This window comes from Lactuca saligna, chromosome 5 (genome assembly GCF_052625555.1).
Source record: "Lactuca saligna cultivar CGN05327 chromosome 5, ASM5262555v1, whole genome shotgun sequence".
Classification (NCBI taxonomy): Eukaryota; Viridiplantae; Streptophyta; class Magnoliopsida; order Asterales; family Asteraceae; genus Lactuca; species Lactuca saligna.
The window spans coordinates 285,559,732-285,582,289 of record NC_136421.1 but is presented as its reverse complement, the minus strand read 5'-3'; the positions used below and the strand labels follow the sequence as shown (position 1 = coordinate 285,582,289).

The following is a 22,558-nucleotide window of genomic DNA, read 5'->3' as shown; positions in this document are numbered from 1 at the left end:
CTCCCACAGAGCATTATACGATGACCTGAGATAGATTCACTGAGATGTTTATGTGTGAGTTTGTACCTATGGTTGAGTAAGATAAATTGGCCCAAGAGTTACTGTCCCTCAACCAGAAGACAAAGACGGTGACGGAGATCACAAGGATGTTTCATGACAGGGCCTTGTTTTGTCCTGAGAATGTGTCTTCTAAGCAGGCAAGTGTGAGTCGGTATCTGAGTATTATAAGGAGGGATATTCATGAGTTCGTGGAAAACACTTCATATTAAACATTGGTTAAGTTGCAGACCAATGTTAGGAGTAGAGAGATTGAGCTGAAGACCAAGGGTAGAGAGGATAGGGAGACCCAGGTAAGAGATAAGAGGCCAACACAGTCGTAGTCGGCGACTAAGCGGCCTGAGCCCACTGATTCGAGAGTTGGAGGACGAAAGGGTCGCACTTGTGGTAAGTGCGATAAGGGGCATGAAGGACCCTATCCATCAGGAACAGTTTGCTACCTGTGTGGCAAACAGGGGCATTTGGCTAAGGATTTCCCCAAGGGATTTCGGGTTTCTTTCAATTGCAACTAGATAGGACATTTGAGGGACGGGTGTCCTCAACTTGCATCTAGGGCAGTTCAAACTCTGGCCCCCAAGACCCTGCATATTATTGATGGTCGGCAGGGGAAGGCCGGGGCACCGAGGGCTCGAGGGAAAGCATTTCAGTTGACAACAGAGGAGGCCCGAGCTGCTCCAAATGTCGTGGTTGGTATGTGTTCTTTATTATTCTACTGATTTATTTATGTTTCTTATTTTAATATTTGTGTATTTACTTTTCTTGTGAATTTTGTACTTCCGCTTGTGTTGTTTGACTCGGGTGCGTGCAACCCTAATTTTAGGATCTATGTTTTCACTATTACACATACAAGCATTGAACAAAAAAATGAGAAACCCTAGGATGCACATGTAATTTTCGAAATTAACATATAAATAGGGTTACGATACATACCTTGATTGTTATATTGTAATAACAAGCAAATCCTTGAAGATCTTGAACTTTTGTAGCAAGCGTCACAAGTGTCGCGCCTCTAATGGCTCACAAACAAACCTAGCAACCTAGGAATACTTTAGAGAAAGAAGTAGAGTATAATTTCGCCCTTAGGTTCTTTTTGGTGTTCATAGGCAAAAATTTAACCCTAGGAGGGTTTATATAGGTGCTACGAACGTATTGGATTAGGTAGGTGTACCCAAGATAACCCTAATCCCTTAACTTTTATCCTAATGCATCCAAGGCACCCTTAGAGCCCAAGAAAACCCTAGGAACATCCTAGAATTAGTACCCCCCCCCCCCCCTTCAAGGAGATTCTACAATGCTCAATGCTCAACTACTGAACATTGTCACCTTTAGTCCCTACAGTTTCAATTAATTCCTTTAATCCTTAAATTAATTCCAAATTAATTTATGATTAAATATTAAACAAACATTATGATTTATAATTAATATATTATATCAATAATACATTAATAAATCATTTATCTTGATTTCAAATTAATTTATTAACCAAGTAATAAATTAATAAATCATTCTTCTCTCTCTTACAGTTATCCTATTCAATTGTTAGGTTTGAATGCAACCAAAAAGGACATTGCTACTATCAGTTAAAGTACATACCAATTATAGTTATGAACTTACACACCTAATCCAATACTCCATATATTGTGGTTGGTATGTGTTCTTTATTATTCTGCTCATTTATTTATGTTTCTTATATTATTATTTGTGTAGGTACTTTTCTTGTGAATCTTGCACTTGCGCTTGTGTTGTTTGACTCGGGTGCGAGTCAATATTTTGTGTCATCACATTTTTGTTTTGATTCTAGTATCGTGCGAGAGGCTTTGAGAGACTCTATATCTTATGAGCATCCGATCTCCACTACTGATATCTAGCGGGGTTGTGTGTTACAGATCTTTTGTGTTGGTTATCTGATAAATCTTATCCTTATTGCGATGGGAGATGTCTGCGTGATTGTAGGTATGGATTGGTTGAGCCAGTTTGGGGTCTAATTGACTATGAGCGTCAGATGGTGACGGTTCACAACCCTTGTGAGGGAGTGTTGGCTATCTATGGTGAAGGTAATAGGTCGGGATCATCATTTTGTTATGCCACCATGGCAAGGCAGAGTTTGCAACATTGGTGTATGAGTTATCAGGCATATGAAGTGGATACTCAGTTGAGGAGAATGGATCGATTTACTTTTCTAATGTTCATGTTGTACGCGGTTTTCTTGATGTTTTTCTCGAGGAGTTATCGTGTGCGCCTCCTGCAAGGTAAGTATAGTTTCGGACCGATCTGATACTGGGTACGCCACTGAATTCCAAGGCACCGTGCCATCTTGCACCTCCTGAGATGCAGGTGTTATCCTCTCATCTTCAAGAGCTGTTAGGAAAAGGGTTTATTCAGCCCAACATTTCTCCTTGGGGAGCATCGATCCTTTTTATTAGGAAGAAGGATGGTTCACATCGGATTTGCATGATTACTATGAGTTAAACAAGTTAACGATAAAGAACCAGTATTCATTGTCGAGGATTTGAGGAACGATATCTTAGTTTTCCAAGATCGATTTGAGGAACGGATACCATCAGATGAGGGTGTGAGAAGACAGCCTTCCAAACTCAATATAGACATTATGAGTTCGTGGTGATGCCATTTGGGCTCACCAAATGCACCGACAACGTTCATTGATCTTATGAACAGGGTATACATGCCCATGTTGCATCGATTGGTGATATTATTCATCAATGACATTCTGGTCTATGCGAAGACTAGAGAGTAGTATGAGGAGCAATTATACGAGATTCTTGGATTTTTGAGGATAGAGAGGCTCTATGTCAAGTTCTCCAAGTACGAATTCTAGTTACGCGAGGTTCATTTTCTAAGACACCTCATCAACCACAATAGTATCTTGGTCGATCCAACCAAGATAGAGGTTGTGATGTAGTGGGAGGTGTCGAGATCTCCATCTGAGATTTAGAGCTTTCTCAGTTTAGCGGGATATTACCAGAGATTCATTCGAGATTTCTCCAAGATTATTGTTCCTCTCACTAAGTTGATGAGGAAGGATGTTATGTTCAGCTGGGGGCCTGAACAGAAGGCATCATTCGAGACCGTCTGCCAGAGACTGTGTGAGGCACCATTACTTGCCCTCCCCGGGGGAGTTGAGGATTTATTAGTCTTCTATGATGCATCTATTGCAGGGTTGGGCGTCGTATTAATGTAGATGGGGAATGTGATTGTGTACGCTTCGAGGTAGTTGAAGCCTTACAAATATAAGTATCCCACTCATGATTTGGAGTTAGGAGTGGTGGTTTCCACCCTCAAAATTTAGCACCACTATCTTTATGTTGTTCAGTGTACCATATACACGAACCATAAGATCATGATATGTCTTATGGATTAGCCTAACCTAAAAATGAGGCAGAGGAGGTATTTGGATGTAGTGAAATATTACAACTGTGAGATTTTGTATCATCTTGTCAAGGACAATATGGTGGCCGACACCTTGAGTCGAAGGGAAATTAGTACCCTGATTCAGGATGTGTGTATGAGGATGACTGTGATGACCCTAATTTTGGAAATTATCAAAGAAGCGCAGTCGGAATCCACCAAGGAAGAGAATCAGAAAAGTGATAGGGTGATTAGTCAAATTTCGACTTTTGATATCGACAACATGGGGCTTTTGACCCTTCATGAACGGGTTTGGGTACCTTATACTGGTGGGGCATGGTGGATACTAATGGATGAGTCCTACAAGTCGACATTTTCCATTCATCTAGGGGCTACCAATATGTATCTCAACCTGAAGCATAGTTATTGGTGGTCGTGTATGAAAAGAGATGTAGCATGGTTCGTGGAGCGATGTTTGACCTACGGGAAGGTCAAGGCTAAGCACCAACACCCTCATCGCAAGTTTCATCTCTTAGAGGTTCCTCTATGGAAATGGGAGTCGATCGCCATGGATTTTATTACAAAAGTGTTGTAGACTGCGAGGGGTTTTGATGTTATCTGGGTGATAATGGACCGTTTGATAAATGTTACTCATTTTCTAGCCATTAGCAAGAGCTCTTATGCTATGAAACTGGATGAGATTTATGCCCGAAAAGTGGTGACTCGGCATGGGGTTCCGATTTCAATTGTGTCGAACCGGAATGTTCATTTCACTTTTATGTTTTGGAAGAAGTTTCACGAGGAGTTGGGCACCCGGTTACATTTAATATTGCATATCATCCGCAGACGGACGGGCAGAGTGAGCAGAATATTCCGATGCTCAAGGATATGTTGTAGGCATGTTTCACTGACTTTAGTGGGAGTTGGGACTCCAACCTCCCATTGTATGAGTTTGCTTATAACGACAACCACCATGCCAGTATTGGCATGCCTCCCTTTGAGCTTTTGTATAGGAGATGGTTTCGAACCCTTATCTGTTGGGGTGAAGTCGTACAGAGAGTGATAAGGAGCATGGAGATAGTGCTCAAGACGACCGAGCTTATCCAGCAAGTTAGATAGAGATTGCTAACAACCCAAAGCCACCAGGAGACTTATACAAATCGGTGACGATCTGAGCTAGAGTTCCAGGTGGGAGATTTAGTTCTTTTAAAGGTATCACCCTAGGAGGGTGTTATTCTCTTCAGGAAGCGAGACATGTTGGGCCCCGAGTTTATTGGCCCTTTCCGAGTATTAACTCGTGTGGGCAAGGTAGCTTATCGGTTAGAGCTGATGGAGGAGTTGAGGCAAATTCATGATACCTTCCATGTTTCCCAGTTGAGGAAGTGCATATCTGATGATACAAATGTTGTCCACTTGGAGGATATTCAAGTCGATGACTGCCTGAATTACATCAGAAAGTTGGTGGCAATTATGGATCGGATAGTGAAGACCTTGAGGAACAATGTAGTGAGCTTGGTAAAAGTTTAGTGGCAACACTGGAAAGGCTCACAATGGACGTGGGAGCCCGAGCTTGAGATACATGAGCACTATCTTGATCTGTTTCCCGAGGATGACTTCGTTGGCGATGTCTGATTCTAGTGGGCAAGGTAGCTTACCGGTTAGAGCTGCTAGAGGAGTTGAGGTGGATTCATGATACCTTCTATGTTTCCCAGTTGAGGAAGTGCATAGCTGATGAGACGACTGTGGTCCACTTGGAGGAAATTCAGGTCGATGACCGCCTAAATTACGTTGAGAAGTTGGTGGAAATTCTGGATCAGATAGTGAAGACCTTAAGGAACAAGGTAGTGAACTTGGTCAAAGTTTAGTGGCAACACCATAAAGGCTCAGAGTAGACATGGGAGCCTGAGCCTAAGATACGTGAAACTATCTTGATCTGTTCCCCAATGATGACTTTGGTGGTGAAGTCTGATTCTAGTGGAGGAGAATTGTAACATCCGATTATCATGTATTTCCATATTAGCCCTTAAGCCTAATTGAAGTTTTCACATTTGTTAACATATGATTGAGTTTCGCATTTTAGCCCGTATGTTGGTCGTACATGTGGTTATGCGCCATGTACTCGTGAGAATGGATCGCGAAATACATACTAGTACGTTGGGTGTACGTATGGTACACCAAGCGTCCTAGCTCAACCTCTAAAACCTAATTTTAAGGGTTTAATCCCCTATTTAAACCACCTTATGCATCCTTTTAGAGATTCCTTATCAGCCACCTTCCCTTGTAAACCCTATCTCGAGTCCATGCCTTGTTTGTGTGGGTTTGGAGCTTATTAGCGATTTATGGTGCTTATTTGTTGAAGAAGATGGCTATTGGAGAAGGAGATGTTGCTTGCAAGTTTATAGATCCATAAATTATTCCTCTGTGTGAATCTTTTGAAGGTATAAAGTCTATACCTTTTATTTACTTTTTGATATCCACATATGGGTTTTTATGAGCTTTTTGTCCTAATATTTGGACCTTTATGAGTATGGGGTACTCTATATCATATTAGTTGTTGTTTCATGCATGTTAGGTCTTATAGATTCATAAAAATAGATACATGATGGTCCCTTGCTAGCCATGTGATGGAACCTTGTCCCTCGTAAGACCTTGCTTCTGCTTCACAGATGAACTCTTCTTGGTTGCGTGGTTATCACTGCAAGATCACAAAGGACAAGGGTCGTCAGCCGCTTTCCGGGAGGGGCTCCCGGAAGAACGCTACGACGGTCAAGTTAGGGGATGATTTAGGGTTTGTGTATGTGTTCTCTAGAAGGGCCAGAGAACTTACCTCGTTGGTCTGAGAGTGCATCCTTTTATACCTAGCGCTCTTGCCTGGTCCATACCAGACAGGATCGCTTTTGGGGATAGAGGATCAGAGGCGCTAATTGGAGGGTCGTGCGCCCTCAACTGTTAGAGCGCTCTCATTGGCTCCAACGGTAATGATATGATCCTACTGTTTGTCTACTGACCATACCTTTTGTCTTGGATCAAGGAGCGTCACTTGGCGGGTGTGAGCCTTCCGTCTGGGCGTTTTGCTCCCGGGGGCGCCAACGGGCGCTGAGCCTGCTGAGTTGGGCCTGGCTGGTGTGCCCAGCTCTAGGGATTGGACGCGGTTCTGCTATGCTGCCCTAGGCACACCATCAAGTCCCCCAGTCCAGTAGCCGTAGCGTTGCAGCGCTAGTTACGGCGTTCTGGACTTAATTGATTGACGTGTGTTCGTTTTCCTCTATCCGCCACTCCGTTTTTAATGGTGACGTGACTGCTGGCAGTTACGTCACTATGTCAGACATTTAAATGTCCCGCTTCTTCCCCTTCTTTAAGAGGGTATTTGCCCATTTTCTTTCTCTTCGTCTGTTCCTCCCTTTCTCTTCGTGCTCATCCTTCTTTCCCTTTCATGGCTAACCTTCCCGGAATCGTCCCTTCTGCTTCCGAGTATCGAAAATTGGAGACCACGTATGGCTTATCCTCCTTAGAAGGTGTGGAATTTCCCTCTCCTGGCTCTAGCATCTCTTCTCCTCCCCCTGGCAAAATTGGGGTTTTCCTGAAAACCCTGGACGCTGGTATACGATTTCCCCTGACGGACTTTCAGGAGGAAGTCCTTCAAAAGGATGGTTGTAGTCTTCAGATGTTGACCCCCAATGTTGTCAACAAAGTGGTTTCCTTCGAGATGAAATGTAGGGAAAACAGGTAACTTCCCGACTACTTTGTCTTCAAGTTCTTCTTTCAATTCTGCATCACCGGAGACAAATGAACCTTCTCAGTCCGGTGAGGGGGACATGCCTTAGTTCCCGATGTGCATACCCCCAATAACTGGCAGGATAAGTGGTTATGGGTGAATCAGAAGCTGGTTGGGAGTAGTCGCTATCGTTTCAATGCATTTGCTGATACCAATGCTAAGCTTTTCCCCCACAACCAGGGTGTTGCCGATTATCTGAAGAGTGTGCAGGTATCCACCGAGGATTACTCTGAGGCACTTCTTTGTGTTGTGGGGATGAGTCCTTCTTGGAGGTGGCGTGGCAAGATGGCGGTGTTCTTCTTCGTCGTTGCTGGTCAGTGTAGTATCTTCCCCCTTTTCTTTTCTTGTTTTTCCTTGTTGCTTCTGTGTTTTTAATATTTCCATTCTGCTTTCCCCCAGGCACTGAGTCTTCTTTTTCTATGGACGAGGTGCTGCGTAAGCGCTATCGGGGTAAACTGGAGTTTCGTGAGGTAGACCTGGTCGACGGCCTTCCCCCTCCTCACCGGGTAGACCGACTTGCTCTGACCATTGCTCCTCATGTTCCTACAGTAAGCTCATCGGAGTCTAAGGAGGATTCGCTGCATGCTCTCCCCATCTCGTCTTTCATGCCCCTGGGCGGCGTTCCCTCTTCCTCCCTGGAAGACATTGAAGATAGCAAAGAAGGTATCATTGCTGATGTTCGGTGGATGCAGGCGAAACGGAAAGCTATGCAAGCCATGGGCGAGCCGGTTACTGGTGCTTCACCTGCCACCAAGAGAGTGCATACTAGGCGCAACTTTTCTCGCCTGCTGAGTTCGATGAGTTCCACACCAGTGAGTTCCACATCCACTAGCGTGGTTGTGATTCCCGATGATGATGCGCAATAGTCTAATGGAATCAACAGGGCGATTGAACAGCCCGTTATTTCAGATTTTTCTTCCATTCCTTCTCCGACTATTCCGTTTGTTCCCTCTAAGCTTTCTCCGGCGAAAGGGCTTTGGCCCCCATGGGCCGGTTACAGTTTCCAAAGATGGTGGCCCTGGTGATGGTGCTTCTGGGTCTACGATTTTTATACCATCCTGGGATCTTCGCAATGATTCTCTTCTTTCTGTGTGTTCCAATGCATTGGAATTCTCGCTTCACGCCTTCCCTCCAGTTGCAGCTGCAGTTGGGGATATGGAGGCGATGGGCCATCCTACCCTTGCTCATAATATGGCTTACGTTGCTGAACAGGCCATGTTTTATCTTGTTGCAGGTTCCCGGTGTATCCATACCCTTGGCAAGGTGGAGGCCACACATGCCACCTGTGGATCGCGTGAGGCTAGTTTGGAGCATCGTCTGAGTGAGCTTGGTGATGATCTTCATTCTTCTGAGAAGAAATGTGAGTTTCTAGCATCCAAAAAGAACATTCTTAACGAGGCTAGGGTTTCATTGGGAACCAAGGTTGACTCTCTCACACAAATGAATGAAGGTTTAATGATCCAGGTTGAAAGTCTTGAGCGTGATGTTGTCAATCGCGACAAGCTTGTATCATCACTGCAGTCAGATGTGGACGGTGCTCGGTGAGACTTGGATTGGTTGTTTCACGTCGGCATTGTTCGTATTGTTGATAAACTGATAGAGCACCCTGACTTTACCAACACCATCAGTCTTATCCGCCATGTTGCGTACATGGCTGGGGTTGAGTCTGTTCAGAAGACTTCAGGTGGCGGTGGTAGTGGGGAGGCGGTTGTTGGTGCGTCATATGTTAGTATAAATGATGCTCTTTTGTCCTTCGCTAGTATGGATCATGTAAGTCTGTTAGATTTTGGGAGGTGGATATTGAAGGTTTGCAGGAGTTATGCTCCTTTGGTGGTTTAGAGGGTACACTTGAGAGTATTGTGGGTCATGAGATGGTGCTGGTGACGAGTGCTGACATGGAAGGTGATGGTAAGGATCATGGGTCTGGTGGTGTTGGTGAGCGTGATTTTGAGGCGAGTGTTGGTGATGGGAATGTTAGTAAGGTAGTTGTGGATGATGGAGAAGGCGATGGTGCGGTGGTTGGGGAAAATGATGGAAAGAGTGTTGGGGAGGAGGCTGTGGCAAGGGAGAAAGATGTTCATGGGGATGGTCTGGAGTCGTAAGATTTCTCTCTTTCTGTTAGTTTAGTATGTGATGTTTTGCCTTGTAATGTTTGAACTTCTAAAATAGTATTTCGCTTTCCTGGATGTATATTTGGCTTGTTTTAGGCATTATCTATTGTCTGCATGTTTTGTTTTGTGTTTGGCTTGCTCGTTTACTGCGCACTATTTAGGATATACAACATCTTGATGCGTCGGGCACTTTGCTATGCCCTTGATACCATTGACACACTAAGTGTCCATATTGGACGCACTTAGCATCCATGATTGGATTTCGCATGTAATCATTCAATCATTAGACTAATACACAAAGTATATAAAAATCAGCAATTGCAATATTATTTCATTAACCGCGGGTTTTTTGAATACAATACGTGTTGAGCTCATGACGCTTAGCATGGCATTTTTAAATACACTAAGCATTGGACTCATGTCTCTTAGCATGGAATTATATATACACTAAGTATTGAACTCATGTCTCTGAGCATGGAATTTTAAATACACTAAGTATTGGACTCATGTCTCTTAGCATGGAATTATATATACACTAAGTATTGAACTCATATCTCTTAGCATGGAATTTTAAATACACTAAGTATCAGGTTCATGTCATTTAGCATGAACAAATATACTCTAAGTATTCGAGGTGCGATACACTCACTGAGACGTCAACCAACTGGGGTTGCCTCCCTTTCCTTCTATTCCTTGCCTTAGAAAAAATATTTCTTTATGTTCCTAGCATTCCATGTTCTTGGAATGGGCCTTCCTTCCATTGTCTCTAACACGTATGAATCGTTCCCATTTGCCTCTGTGACTCTGTATGGGCCTTCCCATGCTGGGCCCAACTTTCCTTGAGGTTGGGCTCGACTTTCCTCGTTTTTTCTTAAAACATATTCGCCGACTTTGAAGGCCTTCTCCTTTACCCTTTGGTTGTAATATCTTTTTGTTGCATGTTTATATGCGGCTTGGTGTACACTCAATTCTTCACGCTTCTCCTCTAGGATATCTAGGTTTATCCTCAGGTCTTTTATGTTGCTTTCCTCATCCTTGTTGGCCACCCTCAGCGTGTTCATTGCCACCTCCATGGGAAGCATGGCTTTGGTTCCATACTTCAAGCTGAAAGGGGTTTCCTTTGTGCTTTTCCGTGGTGTAGTTATGTATGACCACAACACCATTGGTATCTCTTCTGCCCAATTCCCCTTTGCTTTTCCCAACCTCTTATTAATCCCATTCACAATGGTTCTGTTGGACACCTCCGTTTGGCCGTTCGCTTGAGGGTGTGCCACCGATGTGAAGCATTGGCATATCCCTTTGGCGGTGCACCATTCTCTAAAGGGGTTCTCAGAAAACTGCAAGCCATTGTCGCTGATGAGAACCTTAGGTGTTCTGAATCTTGTCATGATGTTTTTCCATACGAATTTTATCATGTGCCTCCCATATATGCACGCCAGAGGCTCAACTTCAATACACTTTGTGAAGTAGTCCACAACTACCACCATATACTTTAGTTTCCCTGGTGCTTCTGGGAATGGACCCACTATATCTATGCCCCACTGGTAGAAAGGCCATGGGTTGGATATGTTGCATAGCAAGGCCGGGGGGTTCGCCTGGACTGGGGCGTAAGACTGACACTCCCCACATTTCCTGGTTACTTCTATCGCATCCTGCTGTATCGTTAGCTAGTATACCCCCATTCATAACACCTTGCCTGTCAAGGCCCTTCGGGGTCGGGGGTTCGCCTGGACTGGGGTGTAAGACTGACACTCCCTACATTTCCTGGTTACTTCTATCGCATCCTGTTGTATCGTTGGCCAGTATACCCCCATTTGTAATACCTTGCCTGTCAAGGCCCTAGATCCTTTGTGTGCACCCACTTTTCCTGAGTGTGCTTCCTGCAATATCTCTCCCCCTTGGCCTGATCCACACATTTTAACCATGGAGACGTGAACCCCTTCTTGTATAATTCTCCATTCACCATTCCGTATGAAGGCGCTTTTATACGTATTTTCCTGGCCTCATCATGATCGTCCGACAACACTCCTCTTTGAAAGTATTCCTAGAACGGTGTCATCCATGTGGGCCTAGCGGGGGTTAGGGTGTTCACTTGTTGCTCATCTATACTCCTTTCTCGAACAACCTCTACTAAAACTTTCTTTGATAGGTGGTCGAAGCATGTGGACGCCAACTTACTCAAAGCATCTGCCCTCTTGTTTTCACTTCTGGGTATCTGCTTGATTGTAAACCGGCCGAATGATCCTACTAGTTGTTTCACCATCTTTACATATTTTCCCATTCTTTGATCTCTTACCTCGAAACTTCCATTGACTTGGTTTGCTGCTAACCTCGAGTCGGTTAAGGCTGTTACAACTTTCGCACCCATCTGCTTGGCTAGCCGTAATCCTGCAAGAGGTGCTTCGTACTCTGCCTCGTTGTTTGACGTATGGAAGTTGAAGCGGAGGGCATAGGTTACCTCCTCTCCTTCTAGGCTAGTCAAGATCAGCCCCGCCCCCGAGCCTTCCCCGCTGGATGCTGCATCCATATACAGGGTCCATGAACCATGGTCATCCGGGGCTCCTTCAACTAATTACACCTTCTCTTTCACCGAGTTCCCTCCGTCTGGGATCTCCAGTAAGAAGTTAGCCAGCGCCTGCCCTTTGATGCTTGTTCTTGGGCGGTAGTTTATGTCGTGTTCTCCCAGGTTAATTGCCCACTTGGCCAGCTGGCCAGAAGTCTCCAACTTGAGCAAGATCTGTTTAATGGGGTAGCTCGTGAGTACCTCGATTTGATGTGCCTGGAAGTATCGCCTTAGTCGTTTCGCGGCGTAGATGAGTGCTAATACCAACTTTTGCAGCGTGGGATAGTTGAGTTTTGGTCCTTGCAGTGCTCTGCTAACAAAGTACACCGGCCTTTGTTCCCCCTCCCTTTCTACAGCCAATACCGAGGATATCGCTTCGCTTGATGTTGAAAGATACACTTGTAATGGTTCTCCAAGGATAGGGGTGGCCAGAGTTGGCAACTTGTGTAGCGCTTCCTTGATTTTATGGAGCGTCTTTTCTGCCTCATTCATCCATTGGAAATTGTTCTTCTCGATGCACCCCTTTAAGGTGTGGAACAATGGCATGGCGTTGTCATCGGATTTCGAAATGGACCTGCTTAGAGCTGTAAACTTCCCGTTCAGACCCTGTGCATCTCGGAGGGAGTTTGGGGTTGGCGTCTCGATGAACTCGTCGACCTTGGTCGGGCTGGGCTGGATGCCTTGTCTAGTGACGTATTATCCCAAGAATAGCCCCTCTTCCACTCCAAATGTGCACTTGGATGGGTTTAGCTTCATCTTGACCGCTTCTAATGTCTGGAAAGTTTTATCAATGTCTTGTAGCATATTTTCCTCGTTCGGACTCTTAATTACCATATCGTCTACGTACACCTCGATGTTCCTTCCAATTTGCTTAGCGAATATCGAGTCAACCAGCCGTTGATAGGTTGCCCCTACGTTCTTTAATCCGAAAGGCATCTTAGTGTAGCAGAAAGTGCCATGGTCTGTATAGAAAGATGTTTTTTTCTTCGTCTTCCTTGCTCATCAAAATCTGGTGATACCATTTATATGCTTCCGCTTCTAATGTCTAGAAAGTTTAATCAATGTCTTGTAGCATATTTTCCTCGTTCGGACTCTTAATTACCATATCGTCTACGTACACCTCGATGTTCCTTCCAATTTTCTTAGCGAATATCGAGTCAACCAACCATTGATATGTTGCCCCTACGTTCTTTAATCCGAAAGGCATCTTAGTGTAGCAGAAAGTGCCATGGTCTGTATAGAAGGCTGTTTTTTTCTTCGTCTTCCTTGCTAATCAAAATCTGGGGATACCATTTATATGCGTCCAAAAAACATTTCAACTTAAATCCCTGTAGCGAATCTACTTTCTGATCGATCTTCGGGAGCGGGTAGAAATCCTTAGGGCACGCCTTGTTTAGAACGGAAAAGTCTATGCACATATGCCACGATCTATCCTGTTTGCGAACCATAACTGGGTTCGCAATCGACGTCGGGAATATTGCCTCCCTCAATATCCCGGCCTCCGTCAACTTAGTCACTTCTGCATTAATCTCCCTATTACGGTCTCCCCCTGGACCCTTTTCTTCTGCTTAACTTCTTTTATCCTTGGCATGATCATCAGTTTATGTTCGATGATCTTCCTTTCTACTCCCACCATGTCTGTAGGAGTCCATGCGAACACATGTTTGTAGCGTTTGAGCAAGTCGACCAACGCTCTTCTCGTGTGATTTGGGAGGTCACATCCAAGGCTGACCGGCTGATCAGGGTATCTTTCATTAATTACTTCCTTCCCCTTTATAGTACTGCCCCTGGGTCTTTCGGACCCTTTGGTTATTTGTACTGGCTTCATGACTGTATAGCATTGCAATTCTTTGGGCGGAGTGGCCAGTATCGTGGCTTCGCCTTTCGGTGTGTCGAATTTCATGATCCCATGCATGGTTGATGGTATCACCCCTAGCTTCAAGAGGGTTGTCCTTCCTAGGATGATATTGTGTTCTATTGAATTTCGGATGACCACAAAGTCTATCAGGGCAGTTTTCTTTCGAGGTTTGTCATGGCTAGTGATTGTCAGGGGGAGATGGATTGTGCCTAATGGCCACAGGCTATGGCCGGTGAATCCCACCAATCCACCATCCTACCAGTCGTAGGTCGCAAGTTGTCTTTCCAGTGATCCGGGAGGAACCGGAAACAATGCTCATAGATGACATCTGCTGAACTCCCGGTGTCGACATAGACTCTATGGATAGTCACATCTCTAATAGATGCTTGTATTATCAGCGGGTGGTCACCTTTTTAACCATCCGGTCGGGGATCCTGGATGGAGAACGTGAGCGCGCGTGCTGAAGGTTTAACGGTCGCTTGCTCTCCCCGTTGTTCCTCCCTACTTCTTTTGTTGCGTATCATGAATATCTCCCTGGGTTGAACCCCTTCACGGGGTGGGCCCTTAGCATTCTCAGCATCAAACTTGGCGTGCAGGCTTCGCGCCACCTCACCAGATCTCCTTTGAGTTGTTTCTCCTCCATCTCCTTTTTTAGTACCAAGCAGTTAACCGTATCATGCGTCTTACTTTTGTGGTATTCACAGTACCGACTCTTGGGCGACTTGGCCGGCTACTGTTTCTCAGACACTCTTACACTTCTGGGCAGCGATCCCGTCTGTCGTCTTTAACAAATGATCGAAAACGCATCGGTGGTCTTCTTGCTTGGCCATAGTGTCCTCCTCCCCCTCGGAAGTTCATATGACTCGGGTGGTGATGCCTGGTCGTCATGGCATTCAAGTAGGCTTGCTTGGCTGCTTCACCATCCTCCTGCCGTAGATATCGCTCTACCCTTTCTTTCAACCCGGCTCGTGTTAAGGGCTTCTTTCCCATGAGTTTTTGTGACAAAGGGCCTGGCAGGAGTCCCCATGTGAAGGCACTGACTATAAGGCCTTCGTCATGCCCTGGTACATCCAACGTGGCATTTGTGAATCTTGTAAAGTATTCTCGCACAGTTTCCCCCTCTCTTTGCTTACAGCCTAAAATGGAATGAGAGTCCCCCTTGTATTTGTGTAACTGCATGAAGTTGGTGAGGAGAAGGTACTTGAGTTGAGCAAAGTTTGAAATGTTGCCCGGTTGTAACATTTTGAACCACGTGTCGGCGTTGCCCTCGAGTGTCGTCGGGAAGTATGTGCACCAGAACTTTTCGTTAAGCTTTAGCGACGTCATCGTCCATTCATATGTGTCAATGTGACTGTCCGGGTCGGTGGTTCCATTGTACGTTTTGAGTGTCGGGAGCTTTGCGGTATTTGTTATTTCATAATCCAATAGCTCTTTGACGAATGAAGACGTTACTCTTCGAGAAAAACCATCCTGGCCTAGGATAGTCGACGTCCCCAGCTGGTACTGGGAGTTCATGCCATGCAGCGGTGACGTGAGGTAGCCCGGACTTGGTCCATAAAAGGGGTATGGATGGAATGGTAACTGAAGGGGATAACTAGTGGAGAAAGGGTGTATGGATGTAGCGGGGTTGATCATTACCGGTTGTTGCTGGCTGTTGTTGGCAGGGATAGTCGATCTGGTCCATGTACCGGCCGTTGGGTAAATGGGTGGTGAGTGGTTCATCATGGTTTGCTCCAATGGTGGTAATAGGGTTGCAGAACTCTATCCACCTGTCATCTGAAATGGCGATGGTGTTGCAAACGATGATGAAATGTTGAAAATGTGGCTCGACGGGGGTGTTGTCGAGTGGATTGCTCGTGCCTGTTGCAGCAGCGCCGCGAAGAACGGCGGCATCTGAAGCTGTGTAGACAGAAGTAGCTCCATCAGATTTGTTCCTTGCTGAGGAAATGGCAGTTGTGAAACGTTTCCGGCGGCTGTTGTAGAACTTCCTTCTCCCAAAATGGACTTGTTGGTCGCTGTAGGCAGTGGTGTTTCGTCCAACGTCGTCATCGGACGTATGGGACTAGTTGGTTGTCCCTCGCTACCGTTGGACACCATTGATGTATGTTTTCGTGCTTTTTGCTTGTGTTCTTCGTCTCACAAACGAATGGTGCCAAATGATGGAACCTTATCCCTTGTAAGACCTTGCTTCTGCTTCACGGATGAACTCTTCTTGGCTTCCTGATTATCACTGCAAGATCACAGAGGACAAGGGCCATCAGCCGCTTTCCGGGAGGGGCTCCAGGAAGAACACTCTGACGATCAAGTTAGGGGATGATTTAGGGTTTGTGTATGCGTTCTCTAGAAGGTCCAGAGAACTTACCTCGCTGCTATGATAGTGCATCCTTTTATACCTAGCACTCCCGCCTGGTCCGTACCAGACAGGATCGAATTTGGGGAGACAGGATAAGAGGTGCTGATTGGAGGGTCATGCGCCCTCAACCGCTAGAGCGCTCTCATTGGCTCCGACGGGAATGCTCTGATCCTACTATTTGTCTCCTGACCGTACCTTTTGTCTTGGAGCAAGGAGCGTCACTTGGCGGACGCGAGCCTTCCGCCTGGGCGTTTCGCTCCCGGGGGCGCCAGCTGGCCCTGAGCCTGCTGGGTTGGGCCTGGCTGGTGTGCCCGGATCTAGGGCTTGGATGCGGTTCTGTTGTGCTGCCCTAGGTACACCATCACCATGCAAGAGCTTGGTGGTGTTGAGTGTGGATTAAGTTGGATTTTTAAGGTTCAATCCCTCTCTATCCATGCAAAGGTTTAAAGTTTTAGACTTTATGGATTAAGAAGTTCTAAGAAGGTCCTATATGTGTTTGGATGTATATCTTAATGATTAAGACCATTTCGGAGTGGTTTTGGGGTCAGATAGCGTATGCCTTGCGTACTACTGGCTATGCTCAGCATAGCCAGGTGAGACCCGATCCCGCCTGATTCTCTAGTACGCCCCTTGTAGGAAGAGAGTACGCCCAACGTACGTGTTGGGCAGTTGACTTTTGCTAACTTTCGATATTTGGTCAAAAATTTTGATTTTGGGATATAGGATGGGCAAAATGGTCTTTTTGCTCTTAAGGGGGGTTAGCTGTTGGTTTTAGACTCGCTATTTTATTAATGGATCTTAAATATTAATTAGGTTTAATTATTACGTTATTAGGCGGAGTCTAGTTCTGATAGTTATGGTGCAAGATTTATCAGTCATCAGTATCAGGTGAGTCTCCTCACTTATTCTTACATGTGTGGTAGAATAGTTGTATTGGTGATGACCAAATGGGTCTAATTTTTATTTTTTATGATGTCCTTTATGTGTGACTGAGACTACAAATAGTCTCCAGGGTTGTTGATAACCCATAGGGCGTGTTGTTGCCCAATGGGACTGCTGATAGTCCGAAAGATGACTGATAACCCATAGATGTTTATTTATGTTATGTTGTATGTCATACTTTCGGGAACTCACTAAGCTTTGTGCTTATAGTTGTTCATTTATAGGTTTCAGGTACTTCTGCGGATCTCAGGAATGAGAATATCTGATTGTACACGTTCCTTGAGAGATTTGTTACTGGGACAGTTTGAGATGCTCTAATACTTTGTGATGATGATTTGTACTTGACACATATGTTTTTGTTGATATGTTTTATGAACAATGTTTTGGTAATTTAAAAATGAAAATTTTGGTTTAAAATTTGATGTGTTACACCTTTTGAGTTAGTTTTGTTGCGAATTTGGTCCCTCAGTAAACTGAAATGATTTTAATACCCTTAGATATCTACTTTATATTTTTATTTCATTTTTAAATCTAATACTTATTTATTTTATTTAAACAATAAAAAATAAGAGTCTCTCTCTCTCTCTCTCTCTCTCTATATATATATATATATATATATATATATATATATATATATATATATATATATATATACACACACACTAACGACTATAAACTGAACCATATCTTTCTATATGCTAATCTAACGCACATAAACTCCATAGTAATCAAAAACCGAGTAGAATTTAAAGCTTGCACTCCATATCATCATGTTTTTGCTAGAACTGGTGGCGATTTATAAGAAAACATTAAGAAATTTGGAATATATAGTGAAATCCCCAAAAACTTGAACTCATTGCTCATCTTTCTGGTGTAATTAGGGGTCGTAGTTCCATATTCTTGTTGTGATTGTAATACTCAATGTCATAGCTTTAATCTGGTAGGGTTATGGAGTACAATAGGGCCTCTATCCGTGAAAAGATAGGAGGTGTAAAAGTTAGAGACACCGAAACCAGGTGATATGATTTGGCCTCTATCGGACTTCCTGGGTATAGCTGAAACAATTTCGGTTCATGATAGGATGATGTAAATTTCCGATCGACTTCGGCATTTTGGTTACCAGATCCTAGGACCCAAGCAAATGGCACATGATGGGATGAAGGCATGATCATATGATTTTTTTTAGATAAGGAGTGAACAAAGCTATTAGCTATATTGGTTCTACTATGAGGGTTTTCGGATTTCTCAAATCTTATGTTCTATTTTCTAATAGCTATATGTTGTTTATGGTTTTTATGATGAGGGAATGATATTTCTAAGTTGCAGGTTGGTAAATTTACAATGGGGGGAAGATATCAATGGAAAATCAAAGCATTTGGTGGAGGTTTGAAGCACAGACCAAGATGATCCTGTTATTTTGCCAAAATGCTTAGAACAATAAAATGAATATGTTAATTAACTATGGTTTAAGAGCATTTACCTGAAAAAAATGCAATACGAAGGAGTTTCGACTTCTAATTTTATTTTTGTTATAATTTTCAAGCCCAAATTTTATGTCATACATTGATTGTTAGTTTTTTTACCTGACATGTTCTTGAAGATGATTTACAGTGCACATAAGTTGATTTCATCGTATCTATTAGCCACCATGTGGGTTTGATATTGGATTTTAGGATTTTTGGGATGATGGTTAGAGAAGACTAAGAGGGTTACTCTTTTTAATCTTTGAGTGTGTGTGTGTGAGAGAGAGAGAGATGGAGAGAGAGTTAGTGAGAGAGAGAGAGAGCTCTTATATTTTATTTTTTAAATATATAAATAAGTATTAGGTTTTAAAAAACGAAAGAAAAATAGAAAATAAATACCCTAGTATCAAACTCGTTTGAGTCTAACCATTGTAGGGTTGTGCATGTTACTTAAATGATTATCTAAGCTTTATGGCATGTGATTACATTCATGAAGTAGTTAGTTGATATCACTGGGGGTTCTTAAGCGTCTGATTGCATGGTGAGGTCGGAAACCTAGGAGAGCCTAGGAAGTGTTTTTTTTGGCATGTTCGGACTGTTTAGAGAGAATTTGGAATGCCAGTTTGAGATGGTGACTTGAAGGATTCAGGATGATTCTTGAGGAAAGTATGGGTAGTTGTGGAAGGTAGTATTGGACCCCTACTACTGAAAGCACATGATCCATACTCTAATCAAGGAAAGTCACAAAAAATCTAGGAAGCCTATGGTTTGAGGATTCTAGGGAATTTTCTAACTATTGCAAGTTTGCTTTTCAGAATGGTGATGAACACGCGTGGAGGAGTTTCAGGTTTGGTTTAGGCTCAGGTGCATGTATTGAGTCCTGAGCCGATTGGGCTACTAATGGGCTTTCTATGGATTTTATGGTTTGGGTCTTTAGTATTCTGGCCTTGGGCCTTAGTTATGGACCAAATTAGACTAGGGGTAAAATAGTCATTTTACCCTAAGGAGGATTATTAATTCGGACTAATGGTCATGTTGGGCAATGGTAGCGTGGGGAGTCGTGAGATCAGCAGTTCGTGGATCCGCCAGCTAGCAGCGAGAGGTTATTCGCAGGGTTCTACAGTGAGCTTGTGAGGTGAGTCTCCTCACTGTTTGAATGGGTATAAGGCACCAATGCCGACCCATTTAGTTTATGTATGGTAGGAGGACCCGAGGGTTAGCCTTAGGCATTATGCATGAAAGACCAGGAGGTAGCTCCTGGCACACTGTATGCTATTATATATGAAAGACCAGGAGGTGACTCCTAACACACTGTATGTTGATTAGCTAAGTAGATTAGTATGTATGATAGTTGTGTTTGTGATGCTTGCATGAAAGACCAGGAGGTGGCTGTTGGCACTTGTCTGTAAGACCAAGGGGGGTGGTCTTAGGCTTGGCAAGAAAGACCACGTGCAGCGTGTGGCATAACGGCAAGACTATTTTTGGCACATAGACCTCACTTGTTTATGGATATGTTTGATATGTATGGCTCTCATGATGTATGACATGTATGGTCCAGTTGATATGTATGACATGTATGGCCCAATCGATATGTATTGCATGTATGGCCTAGTCGATATGTATGGCATGTATGGCCCAATTAATATGTATGGTATGTGGTATCTGGTGAACACACCAAGCTTCGTACTTACAGTTTACAGTTTTGGTTTCAGGTATCTATGGTTTTCAAGAAAAAGGAGCTCGGGACGATCGCGACGCATTCACCCATGTTTTTTCTCATTATGTGATATTTGGGATTAGACTCTGATATTTGTTTTAATTGAAATGTTTTCAATGTCTAAAACAAAGTTATTAACGGTTTTCTTATATTAAAAATGAAAATTTTGGCCTGAAATTTTGGGATGTTATAAGTTGGTATCAGAACCTTCGTTTGAGGGATTCGAGCATACTCTCGAGTATGTATGGACTCAAACTGAGGACTTGGTATGAAAATTTTCAAAAGAACAATCACTTTTATAAAAGAATTTTTGTAAGGAATTGGAAAAAAGAAAAGATCTTTGATAGGAAAGGGGTGTGATGCGTGCAATCGGCCAAGCTCAAGTAAGTGGTTCCCAAAATACCAATACATAGTTTCTATATGATATGATATGATTATGTGATTCACATGATAGATTAGAGCTAAGGATCCAGGAGAGATGCCTTTGTATGCTTATATGAACTTATAGATCTGCATGCTAGAACTGATCAGCCAGTACTAAGATGGCATGTTTTGGTTATGCCTGATTGTATGAGTCTTTGAATTACATGCTAGTATAGATTCCTGGTAAGAGGATTAAGTGGCTTTTTTGGTTAGATATTTATGTTTGTCTGAATGCTACTTGCTTTGTGGTTTGTAGGACTTCGAGTGATGGGAGTTAACTACTAGATAAATACGTTAAGTCACATGTGACTAGGGTTGAATAATCCTAGAGTTCTGGATTTGACCCTGCTACGCAAATCTTGTTTTAGTCTAACCGTTCTAGGGATGAGTCCTTTACTCGAAGGATTATCCGAGCCTCGCCACATGTGATGGTATTCATGTGGTGGTTAATTGGTATCTTGAAGAGTCTTTTAGCAACTAATGACTGGGTGGGTTAGGGAACCTAGGAAAGCCTAGGATAAGAGTAGCAGAGAGCAGTGGCAGTAGAAGGGACTTGGCAAAGTCGAAGAAATCCTTGAGGAAAGTACGAATAGATGTGGAAGGTAGTATGTGCCTGTACTACTGGAAGTATAGGATCCATACTCGATTCAATGAGGGTTGAGATGGATCCAGGGAACTTTTAGTATGTGATACATTATGAGGTTATGTATGACCCTGACAATTATGTGTTACATTTCAGAATGGTGATGACTATGCGACACGGAGCAGGAGGATCATGATCGGGATTGGGATCCAATTTAGGTTTGGGATCCGAACCAGTTGATAGGATTCTGCGCGATTTTATCGCATCGGAGATCACGAGAGGCATCCTTGAGGCGACCCCGATAATTTTCGGGTCGATCAAGGAGGGGATTGTCGAGTTGGTGGAGGATCGTCTTAAAGCATTCGGGAGTGATATGACATCTAGCCAGACAGGGACACGTACACTCTCCTTCAAGGACTTCATGGGATGTGGTGCGACAGACTTCCACGGGGGTGAAAGACCTTATTGTTGTCAGGAGATAGATTGCAGACATGGAGTCTGCTTAGTTGATTAAATTCTATCCTGAGGGGTCAAAGTTTCGGTACACTGCGGGATGTATGAGAGACAGAGCCAGAGATTGGTAGGAGTTGGTTGGTGACTCTCTGGGAGCCTCGGCCATTGAGGTTATGACTTGGTCAGACTTTATGACTCGGTTTAGGGCAGAGTTCGCGCCGTATGTGGAGCTTCAGTATCTGTCCAGGGAGTTCCTCGACATGAGGCATACTACAGAGATAGTGGCGGAGATTACCGCCAAGTTCCGGGATAGGGCCTTGTTGGTGCCTCAATATGCAGGAGATGAGGAGATGTGGAAGACCCGCTATCATGACATGTTGAGAGTTGACATTCGGGAGAATATCAGCTACCCGACATGCCCGACCTTGGATTATATGATTGCTAGTGCATGGGAGAGAGATATTGATTTGGAGCACATTGAGAAGAGAAGGTCATAGCAGATGTATACCTTGGAGGGTCCCAGGAAGAGACTCAAGACTTCAGATCAGCGATTGGTAGGTCAGCAGGGCCGAAGTCAGTGCAACACGTGCAGGAAACTGCACGAGGGAGTTTTTCGTTCCAGGGGTTCAGGCTGCTACAAGTGTGGCATATATGATCATGTTAGTAGGTATTTCCCACAAGGGGCAAGCCCATTATGTTTTCACTACAATCAGGTGGGCCACAAGAAGGCCAACTTCCCGACGATGAGGGGAGGAGCAGCGAGTATGTCTACTACGACTACTTTGAGGCTTACGGATGGGTGAGAGTGTAGGGCCTTGCAGTGACAGATGAGGGAGATCCGGATTACATCATAGAATGTTGTAGGTATGTATCAATTACTATTTTCGATTCTAT

The 22,558-nt window shown here is 43.9% G+C and overlaps 2 protein-coding genes across 2 annotated transcripts; one reads left to right on the top strand and one right to left on the bottom strand.

Moving 5' to 3' along the window:
- The first annotated feature begins 3,448 nt into the window (after positions 1–3,448).
- Positions 3,449–4,018, top strand: LOC145046817 (uncharacterized). Its single transcript, XM_078995076.1, has one exon. It carries the CDS (start codon positions 3,449–3,451, stop codon positions 4,016–4,018), a length of 570 nt encoding a protein of 189 aa, XP_078851202.1.
- Positions 4,019–11,353: 7,335 nt separating this feature from the next.
- On the bottom strand, positions 11,354–11,836 carry LOC145046816 (uncharacterized). Its single transcript, XM_078995074.1, has one exon. It carries the CDS (start codon positions 11,834–11,836, stop codon positions 11,354–11,356), a length of 483 nt encoding a protein of 160 aa, XP_078851200.1.
- Positions 11,837–22,558: the final 10,722 nt, after the last annotated feature.

What these genes read in the sequence shown, in the direction of transcription:
- LOC145046817 (XM_078995076.1), top strand. Translation starts at nt 3,449, where the DNA reads ATGAGGCAGAGGAGGTATTTGGATGTAGTGAAATATTACAACTGTGAG.
- LOC145046816 (XM_078995074.1), bottom strand. Translation starts at nt 11,836, where the DNA reads ATGGATGCAGCATCCAGCGGGGAAGGCTCGGGGGCGGGGCTGATCTTG.